This window comes from Pan paniscus, chromosome 12 (genome assembly GCF_029289425.2).
Source record: "Pan paniscus chromosome 12, NHGRI_mPanPan1-v2.0_pri, whole genome shotgun sequence".
Classification (NCBI taxonomy): domain Eukaryota; kingdom Metazoa; phylum Chordata; class Mammalia; order Primates; family Hominidae; genus Pan; species Pan paniscus.
The window spans coordinates 56,484,035-56,495,020 of record NC_073261.2 but is presented as its reverse complement, the minus strand read 5'-3'; the positions used below and the strand labels follow the sequence as shown (position 1 = coordinate 56,495,020).

At 37.3% G+C, this 10,986-nt stretch overlaps 1 protein-coding gene across 2 annotated transcripts in view; it reads left to right on the top strand.

The window, feature by feature from the left end:
* MXD1 (MAX dimerization protein 1) overlaps window positions 1–10,986 on the top strand; it is a 54,150-nt gene that overhangs the window by 10,356 nt on the left and 32,808 nt on the right. For both annotated transcript variants that reach the window (XM_063594886.1, XM_003830933.5), the window contains exons 2-3: window positions 194–293; window positions 5,805–5,834. In XM_063594886.1, coding sequence (XP_063450956.1) covers window positions 194–293; window positions 5,805–5,834 — 130 coding nt within the window. The remainder of the gene's footprint in view (window positions 1–193; window positions 294–5,804; window positions 5,835–10,986) is intronic.

Sequence of the window (10,986 nt, the reverse complement as noted above, 5' to 3'; positions counted from 1 at the left end):
ACACCTGCTCCGAACTGACGATATTCACACAATTTTTTTTAAAATCATTGTTCTCAGAATTCCACCTTACTCCATTTAATTATTTCCACAATATTCTTTTAAAGATAAATAAAGGAAAAAGGAAATACTGTAGAGAGGAGAGAGTATTAAATATTCTGGGCCCATTCATTAACTGGATCCTCCTGTTTTCTAGAAGCTGAACATGGTTATGCCTCCATGTTACCATACAATAACAAGGACAGAGATGCCTTAAAACGGAGGAACAAATCCAAAAAGAATAACAGCAGTAGCAGGTAATTTGGTAAATACTTCTTTCTGTCTTTTAGATTATATTGTAGGTGACACAAACTGCTGAATGTAAGTTGCCTGTTGTGATTATAACCCTATAAAATTACATTGTGGCCGTCATGATTCAGTAATGTACACATGGACTTAAGCCATTGCAGGAAGCTGTTTCTGTTTGGGTTGAGGGAACTGAAAAGAAAAATAGAAATGTTTTACATTTCTTTATGAACTTTATTCAAAATTTAATTTCACTTTTCTTCCCTTTTGGAACAAAAAAATCTGTGGAAGCTTCAAGTGAGATTAGCAACGGTGACAGTATTTTCCCTTCAGAAGTTGCAGATTCAGGGCAAGTTTTCTATAAGTCAAAATGCTGGACATTATCCATTTCTTTTACTTTTCATAGTAATGATTTTATAAACACATTAAAGTACCTGACTTGGCATAAGTGATAGGATCTCATACTTGACATGTAAATTAAATACAGTGGTTTGTTTGATACTCTAATTTGTCATCTCTATTTGTAATGGCAAAGAGGAATGATTGAGGTTAAAACCTACCTCTTTAGTGATAGAGGAATATATAATACCAAAATATTAATATGCTACAACTTTTCCATGTTAGCCTTATCGATTATCTTATACCGTAGTTCTTAAAAGCTGTGAATCTCACTGGAGATTTGGTTCATGGTCAGTTAAATCACATATTAAAGTCCTATGCATAGTTTCTGGTACATGCAAATAGTCCATCAATGTTGCTGCCCGTTTCCCCCCTTCTTTGCCCTTAAAATATAGTTGGCTAGGAAATTTGTTCTATTAGATCCCTTCAACTATACCTTTCCTGCCAGTAAATTAAAAGCATTGACCTTTTCGTCACTAGTTTAGAATCCTTATCCCTCCCTCACCCTCATGAATAACTCCTTGCAAGTATCTATTTGGATATCCTCTGTGGCTTAATACAGACCAGGAATTTCCCACTTAAACCTAAAAATCACTTGTTCTTGCTGCGTCTTCTGTACTTGGTTTACCTCTTTAGTATCGTTAGTGGAACCACAGGATGTGAGCAGCATTACTTGTGCCATGCCCTTGAATAAAAATGGCACTTGAAGGATCAACCTGGTAATTACCTGGTAGGTTTTGCTTGTCCTCCCACCTTAGCATTACCTGAAGGTGGTAGTCAGTAGTTTTGTGCATGGGTATGAAGGCACTTTAAGAAAGATGTTAATACTGACTTGTAATATGCAATGGTATAAAAACAATTAAGCTGTGTTGCATTTTGTTACAATATTTTTTAAATTTTGTTTAGAAGAATTTTGAGGCCTTTCAGTTAATTTTTCTGGAAAAGCATCATCCATTTTTGCTTTTATTATTGTCCACTAATGATTTGAGAGGAATTGTCCAAGTTACTTATTGAGGCTTAATACCTTAACACTTTATTTTTTTCCTTAGTTTCACAGGAAGGTTGTAGGGGATGTTCACTAGTGGGGATAAGAAAATGAGATGTTGAAGTGGCTTGGTCCCAAAAGGTGATTAGGAAAGAAAAATAATAGTAGTTAAGAATCTTAAGCCAAGAAATGGATTCTTTCTAGTATCTTCTCTTTAATAATCAGTACTATGCCAAAAAAAAAAAAAAAAAAAAAAAAGGCTACAAATCCTTCTGTTAATGGGTTGGTTTGCTTTCCATGGTTAGAGACGGGATTATCACAGTTGTCCATACACCTGACTGATAGTGAGTTAGTGTAATATATTCAATGGTGTAAGAATTTCTGAGAGACCATGATTAAACCTAGAGGTAGCACCAGCCAAACGTGTGAGGCAAGAGCAGGCAGTTTTCTTTCAGTGTGATCATTTCCTTCATGACTCATTTGGAATAGCTCCTTTTCTGAGGAACAAGCAATCATAACGGAGAAAGCAGCTTGACCCCATGGTTTGAATCGGCTTTATATCCTCAGCCATGTATGGTCAGAATTTTGAACTGAGGTAAAGGATAGGGAGAGATTACTGCTGGTTTACATAACCCTTGGATAACAGTTTATTCTTGTTCATACAGGTTGAAATGCTGTGCTTTTTGCTTGTAGAGTCTAGGGAAGTACTTTTCCTTGGACAATAAAAGATAAGATTTTGCCACATAGGAAACTTCTTGGGAACTGAAAATGCAGATCTTATTCACGTTTCTCTAGTTGCTTATTAAAACAACAAAAATGAAAATGAAATTGTGAATATCAATTGTTTTTGAAATTATCCATAGAACTGCTGGAATATGGGAAGATGGAAGTTTCTTTCCTACTGATTTTTGAAGTCAATTACTAATTATTTAGAATTGAAATCTAGAACTTCTTAAAAGTGTGTTCTGTTCAATGAGTAAAGCAAGCTTTGGCACTCATGTGAAAGAGGAAGTTCAGGACTTGCCACCCAGTTGTTTTATAAGACAGTGGCTAGAGTGACCTGACATGAGGAGTGTTTTTGAACCCAAGAATTTTTCCTGGTTATCTCAGATACGCCGTAATTTGGCTTAGTTTTTTTTTATTAGAGTGTATTTTTAAATGGTGAAATTTGACCTTTATCAGTGATTCCAGAGTTATCCATTGTTTTCCATAATCACATGGAAAATAGTTTTGACACAAGGTATCAGTGTGTTCTTACAGTGCTTTAATTAAAAACGTAAATGTTTACCCATCAATGGAGGTGGCTGGCAGTCTCGGAACTGATCATTTTTGAAAGGGCTGCTTTTTATTAATAACTCAGTTTCAGTAAACTAGATGCACTTCAGTAATGCTCTAGCCATTAGGTATAAGTCCCCCTTTAAAAAGCACCATGTGTTTAACACTCAAGTAATCAAATAAAATCTGTAGTTTTAAAAATTTTGTTCAAATTTTGGAAGAAGTTGTGCTTCCTATGGAGTTTGTTTAAAAGTTTATTTTGGGGATTCAGAATTTTGCATAAGTATATAACTCTATTTATTAGTTTATATATTTTCAAAGAATCCAGAAATATTTTGGTAAGAATTTCCTGTGTGCTGTTATTTTCTACTCTCTTCTCAACCTATTCACTTTCCTCTCCTCCACCTACAAGGGGTGGTCCTTGTCTACAGTTAAAGAGGGTAATCTCAACCAACTGTTGGCATATACTTTCATCCATTTTATTTTATTTATTTATTTATTTTTAGACAGTCTCGCTCTGTTGCCTAAGCTAGAATGCAGTGGCACCATCTCGGCTTACTACAACCTCTACCTCCTGGGTTCAAGTGATTCTCCTGCCTAGCCTCCCGAGTAGCTGGGATTACAGGCGTACGTGACCATGCCTGGCTAATTTTTGTATTTTTAGTAAAGATGGGGTTTCGCCAGGTTAGCCAGGCTGGTCTCGAACTCCTGACCTCAAGTGATCCACCTACCTCAGCCTCCCAAAGGGCTGGGATCCCACTATGCCCATCTACTTTCATCCATTTAAAAAAATCTGTCAGGCTTTGAACTTACTAGTCCCGGTTAAAGTTAAAATGCCACGTGCTTTAGAGCCAAAGGTTTGCAGTATATGCCAGATTCTTGTTAACTATAGTATCCTGTTGGCCATTGAAGGCAATAAACCTTCAGAACAATGTGACTGGAGAATGCTGAGGGATAACCAAGTGAATCAGTGTAAAGCTTTTATTTCTTTTTAATTGAGATGGGCTCTTGCTGTGTTGCCCACACTGGTCTCCAACTCCTGAGCTCAAGCAATTCTCCTGCCTCAGCCTCCCAAAGTGCTGAGATTACAGGTCTGAGCCACCATGCCTGACAATTTTAAAGTTTTGTTTTGTTTTGTTTTGTTTTGTTTTGTTTTTGAGATGGAGTCTCCCTCTGTCGCTAGGCTGGAGTGCAGTGGCACGATCTCAGCTCACTGCAACCTCCGACTCCCTCGTTCAAGGGAGTAGCTGGGATTACAGGCACGCGCCACCACGCCCGGCTAATTTTTGTATTTTAGTAGAGACAGGGTTTCACCATGTTGGCCAGGATGGTCTCAATTTCCTGACCTCATGATCCGCCTGCCTCGGCCTCCCAAAGTGCTGGGCTTACAGATGTGAGCCACTGCGCCTAGCCTGAAACTTTTAAGTTAACCAATTTTGGATTGGTTTGAATACATGAGGTCCATATATTGTTTACCTAGAAAACAAATATTCTAAACTTAAAATACTGTCATTTTCTCATTTATTTTTTCTTCGTGAATAAAAATTGATTCCCAAGATCCCTGTGAAAGAGAAGTTTAATGCTAGGTTGGAAATTTCTCATTTCAAGACAACCTCCTCACTTCCGCTGCCATCCCCCCACATTCACTGTCCTTACCCCCATTCTCTGATGAGTGAACTTGGTGTTGGTGCCCCTGATGTAAATGAGTGGCTGAGCACTCTTGAGGTGGTATTCCTCCATGATTGCTGTGAGAATTTATTTCCTAAGCCCAGTAAGGTGCTGATTATGGCCCCACAGAATTCATGAGCTGAACCAGGGAGTAAACTCCTGAGCTGGTTAAATTCTAGAGAATTTTCATAGAAAGGTCAAGCAAGATTCAGCTCCTTTATAATACTGGTAGCTTCTTCCAAATTTATAACTGGTTAGGAAGGGGTTGTGTGAGGAGGACACTAAAGGGGCCACATTGACTTCTTATGACTTTATGGTAACTTGTCCATAAAGTCTTAGGCCAGACCTTGTCTTTAAGGTCAGCCATAAATACACTAATCATATGGTTTCATATCCATCACACCTTTCATCCAAGGCTCTCTAATCAGTTTTACAGCTGTTACCTCATTGGTCCATACTTGTTCAGTAAATAATTCGTAATTATTTTTATTCTCATTTTATAGACAGGTTAACCAGTAACAGGATGGTAAAGAATTTTATTCATTCCACAGTATATCAGTGGCAAAGCTGGACTTCACATTTCACTAACTTCTGCTTTAAGCAACCTATCATCTTTATATTGAGCTGAACTTTGGAAACCCCTTCCTAAAATCATTTGGTTGCTATTTAACAGTAGCATCTTGTACATGATAGTTACTTCAGGGAGTCAGAAGTTTGGGGAAGGGGGTTATTTTACTATTTAAAACAATATAGTCAAGCAACTTTACACAAAATTTTGGTGTATGCTACCCCTAGGGAAAACTGCAGGGGTGGGGTAGGGGTGCTACCTCCCCTGTTCTACCCTTAGCCTACAGAAAGCTTTGTCGTATTATATAACGCAAATTCACATTGCATCGTGCAGCTGTTTTTGTATAAATAGACCCCTTTTATTTCTTGTCTTAAAATGGATTATTTTTCCACTAGAGAAGGCATGCTTCTTGGTTTGTCGCTTTACCTTGAACTCTATTTTAGGATTTACATTTATCTAACTCTTCAAATGGACTAATTTTTTTAGTAGAGCCCAGTGAATTTTTCTGCCTTTCTACATCTCTCCTATCAACTTCGGAGAGAAAGAAGTTAAAAGAATTGTGTTGGTGTTGAAGTAGTTCTTTAAGACAAAAATATCTTATTCTTCTCTTATTGTTCCCTCTTTCAGATCAACTCACAATGAAATGGAGAAGAATAGGTGAGTTGGGGATTTGGGAGGTGGAATGCGGGGAGCTTTGTTGCATTCTCTGTTCATGCAGTTCAAACTTGGTTGCTCTTTTTGACTCTTCCCACTAGTAGCACCTGATTTCAGAATTCACCCAGCGCCCTCTAAGCAGCATTGCTCATAAATTACTTAGGTAGATGTAGAGCTTGCCAGTTAAAAGACCACACCCCTAACCCTCACCCCCACCAGCCCACTCCTGAAGAAGGCCTTTGAATGACTATTCCACAGACCAAAGCATTTTAGTCAGAGGCAACATTTCCACAAATAGTGTTTTTAAAAAATTACATGCTACTGAATATAATTGGCAGTGTTATCTAAAATACATATACACAGATATATATACACATAATATACATGTATGTATATATTAACACATGTGTATTAACATGTGTATGTATGTGTATTTGCAGTTTACTTGTGAATGAAGAGTCTCAAAATTCAGGCAAATGTATGCATGGCAGAAATTGGAGATGGTGCCTAACTAGAGGAGGACTGCCACCCTCACTGGGCTCCATCTTGCCGCAGCCTGAGTGGAATCTCTCTCACCTGGATTGCCTCTTGCTGCTTACTTAAATCTTTATTTTCCAAATCAAGTTGCCCCTCCTTCAGTGAGGCAGCCGAGTGGTTTTCAACTCTGGTTGCACATTAGAATCACTTGCAAAGCTTTCTGTGTATTTTTAAACATATTTTTATATTAAATACATTATACACATACACTTGTATATTTTTCTGGTGAGGGTAGAGAACAAAGGTTTATTTCTGCTGATTCTATAAAATAACTTTTTATTATAGAAAATTTCAAATCTGGCCAGGTACAGTGGCTCATACCTGTAATCCCAGCACTTTGGGAGGCCAAAGTGGGTGGATCACCTGAAGGCCAACATGGCAAAACCCTGTTTCAACTAATAATACAAAAATTAGCCAGGTGTGGTGGCACGTGCCTGTAATCCCAGCTACTTGGGAGGCTGAGGCAGGAGAATCGCTTGAACCCTAGAGGCGGAGGTTGCGGTGAGCCGAGATCCCGCCACTGCACTCCGGCTTGGGCAACAGAGTGAGACTCCGTCTCAAAAAAAAAAAAAAAAAGTAGAGTGACTAACGTAATCAACTCCTATGTATCCATTACCCAGCTTCAGTAATTATCAACATTTTGCCAGTCTTCTGTAAGCAAAACCACCTATTCCCATGAAGTATTTTAAAGCAAATTTTCTTGTATCTCTAGTAAACACCAAAAAAAAAAAAAAAAAAAACACCCAAAACAACAACAACAAAAAAACCACTTGCTTTTACCATACTGAAAAAAATTAATGACAACTTTTTGTGGAGCTTTTAAAAGCCAACAAACAAACAAACAAAATAATGCCCAGACCTTACCCTTAGCAATTCTGATTTAATTGGTTTGGGTTGAGGCTCTGCACTCGTATGTTTCAAAAGCTCCCCAGGTGATTCTCATGTGCAGCCATGGCGGAGAACCATTGAACTAGCCTCATTCTGGTCTCTGAGCTCCCATCAATTTGAAATGCGGGCTACCCATCCAAATTGAGTGCTTTCTCAGTGCCCTGCATGAACAAGAAAAGGATGTGTAATGATGGCTCTATAAAGACATGTGGTTATTTCCTGCCAACCCTCTTTGAAAAAGGAGCCTGACTCTGAAAGTCAGGATCTGAATGATATTTATGTTTAATCAGTGAAAGGGCAGACTAAACCCTTCCCAGGCAGGTAGAATCCGGGAAGAGGGCGGTTAGCTTTACTCCACTATGGAATTTCGTGTGTGTGTGTGTGTGTGTGTGTGTGTGATGCTGAGTGTGCCTCACTGCACATATGCTTCTGCTCATCCCATCGTCTTCCCTTTTAATTGTTCTATGATTGTGACTGACCATGTTTTAAGTTGGAGCTTCCTTTATGCTTTAGCTATTTACATATCATGAACTAGAAACTCAAAAGTATCTCTTCTTAAAGGGGAAAGGTAGTCAGTTGTGGCTTCTCTTTCTCATCTTTAGATTTTCTCTTCAGATTCTCTCCCTTCTTCCTGCCTTTGCAGTGATGTGGGTAAACCGGGACTATTTCTGCTGAAAAGTCTTCTAGTTCTTCGCCCCTCTAATACTTTAGTTTGGTATTTATTTTTATTATTATTAAAATTTGATCGCTTCACATAAAGACTTACTAAAACTTTGTGACTTTTGCCTCTGCAGGAATGCCACAGAATGTCAGTTGTATTATTTCTTATAGCACCTCAGGGATGTTTATTTTCTGTCTATGGTGGCCCCAGAACTTGTGCATGTTACTGGGTATTAAATGCGTTCATAGTAGGGTATTAAATCAGCAAGGTCCCCATCCCAGAAAAATGTGCAGTTTGTCCAATGGGAAAGATGCAGAGACAGTTTCAGTTAATATACTAAGTGCTAAGATTGGGATGTGCACAAGAAGCTAGAGGTAAAAATTCTGGAAAACTGAACGTGAAGTCACCACTAGGCAAGCTGCCTGTAATTGAGCTTGCTTGTATATGACCAATCAACTTTTGCTTGTTGAAGGGTTAGTTATCTAGTTTCCTTCTTTTCTTTTTTGGAATTTGGTCTTTTAAGGTCTTGATAATCTTTCTAGTCTAGAGCATGTGAACAGAACAGAAGGAAAATCAGGACTCAGTTTACTTAATTTAAGCAAGCATTGGTTGCTGCAGTTCAGGGGAGGTTAAAGTTGCTGGGCTCCACTCTCTTATTAGCATGGATGCTTAAGAACTTCAGGGTTTGGAGGTCAGCTGAACAGCTGTTTTTGTACCCTCCCTGGTTTTAGTAGCTGAGTTCTATAAAAGAATACCACTCGGGTAAATGCAAATATACTTTAGCCATTTTTTACCTGATAACATTGCATAAAAAGATTATCATGGCTTTCATTGCTTCTTGGCCTTTTGGCTAAAATCAAGTGTAAAAAGATTGCCATGGCTCTCAAAAAAAAAAGGAAGAAGAAGAAAAGGCAACTTAGGAAAAGAACTTCTAACAATGGGATTTTCCCTTTTCTTGATATTGCAGAGTTGATTATACTTGGGTTAGTTTTCTTGAATGGAAACCTTTTCTATGGCACTTTAGAGATTCTAAATAATTAGTGTTACTCTATGTTATCAGGACTCCACTGTAAGGATATTATACTCAACACCAACACTTTGAAGTATCTTCGCATTGGTGGGACAATAAAAGAAAAGACTTCTAGAATGGTGGTGGTGGTAGTATTTTCTACTCAACAGAATAGGTGTTGAGCACCTAAGATGCCGTGTAGTAGGTGCTGGGACTACAGAATCCAGTAAAGACTACGCACTGCTGTAGAGGAGCTCAGATTAATATCACTCTACAGGGGGTTTGTCAGTCAGCACATGGCCTGTGTTTCTCTGCATTTTAGCTAATTTTCTGGGTCTGATCTCCTAAGAAAACACCCTTGGGAGGGTGGGGTATGTGTGTGTGTGTGTGTGTGTGTGTGTGGTTTTTCTTTTCTTTTTTTAAACTAATCTTGCAGAAAATTTTGAGAAATATAGAAAATAATACTAAAAATTTAAATCGTCCATAGTTCTAGCACTCAGAGAAAACCAATGGAACTTGAAAATATATCTTTCCAATTGTTTTGGAAAAGAACTGAAAATATGGTTTTGTGTAGAAAGTTAGAAAATTCAGAAAAGCACAAAGAATATAAAAATCACCTGTAATAGGCCTCTCAGAGGTAACACCTGCTAACATTTGTTCTATATCCATCTAGACTTTTGTGTGTACTTTTTTTTAACCAACATGGGATCATATAGTAATAATTTGTAGCATCTTTTCCAGTTATAAACATTTTCCAATGTCATTAAATCTCCTTTTTCAACATTACTTAATGCCCAGTATTATATTATATGAATACGTTAAATCTCATATAATCAGTCCCCTGGTTTAGATTCTTCCCAGAACCTAAACAATGCTTTCTTAAACCACCTGTAGAAAAATCTCTGTCCAACATCATAATTATTTCCTTAGGATAAATGTATAGCTATGGAATTGGTGGTGAATACGTTTTTAGGATTGCTGGATTGTCCACCAGGCAGGTTACAGGCAGTATTTTCACTGTACTTCACAAGTTGATGTTATAACTTAAAACCTTTATGAGTTTGATAAGTAAAAAATAAAAAAACACACAGGCAACTTGTTTTAATTTGCATTTCTCATACTACTAGCATAGTTGAACAATTTTTATGTCTTTGACTCTGTGTGTCTCTTTGTGTGAATTGTCTATTAAATAGCCTTTGCCCAATTTTCTACTAAAGAATTTATCTTTTTCTTTATTTTAAAAAGTTTCCATAATATAAAGGACATATATGAAAGATATTGACACTTTTTCTATCACATAACTGTCCAGTTTATCATTTAGCTATACAGAATCAGTCTTCCCTCACTGATTCGAGTTGCTACCTTTGGTGTATACTTAATTTTTGTTTATGGCTAAGTCTCTTTCTAGACTTATTCTTCCAGTCCATTGATCCATCTCTTCTTCCTGTGCCAATATATACCCTTTCATTCTCCTTTTTTTTTCCATGCCCTTATCTATTTTCACCAGTTTATTTTTCCTGAAAAAAATTTTAATCTGTGAATTCCCCAACCCCTAAATTCTTTGGGGAGTTTAAAAATTGACATTGCATAATTCCAATATAAATTAACCTTTAAAAGTTCATGCTTATATATTAGATCTTTTCATCCAGGATTTGGTATGTGCCTTAATTTATTCAGATTTCTCTTCTGTCTCTAAGCAAAGTTTTGTAGCGAAGTTTTCCACACAGGTCTTATACATGTCCTGTAAAAGGTATTCCTGGATTTATATATTTTTAGATTGCTATTGGTTTCCCATCTTAGTTAACTAATTGATTATTGTTGGAATATAAACATATTTGAATCTTTTGTTGTTACATACCCTTTATTGATGATAATTCTGCTATTTCTTTCTCTTAACTGAGAATTCCTCCAATTTAAAACAAAGCCTTTCAATGAATCCCTCAGCAAATGGAGACTGAGCGAACACATGTAAGCTACAGCCAATAGGTCAGGAGCCAGGTGGTAGAATAGACTCTTTTTTCAAAAGATGGCTCTGGCATCTCCTTTAATAGTAGACATCC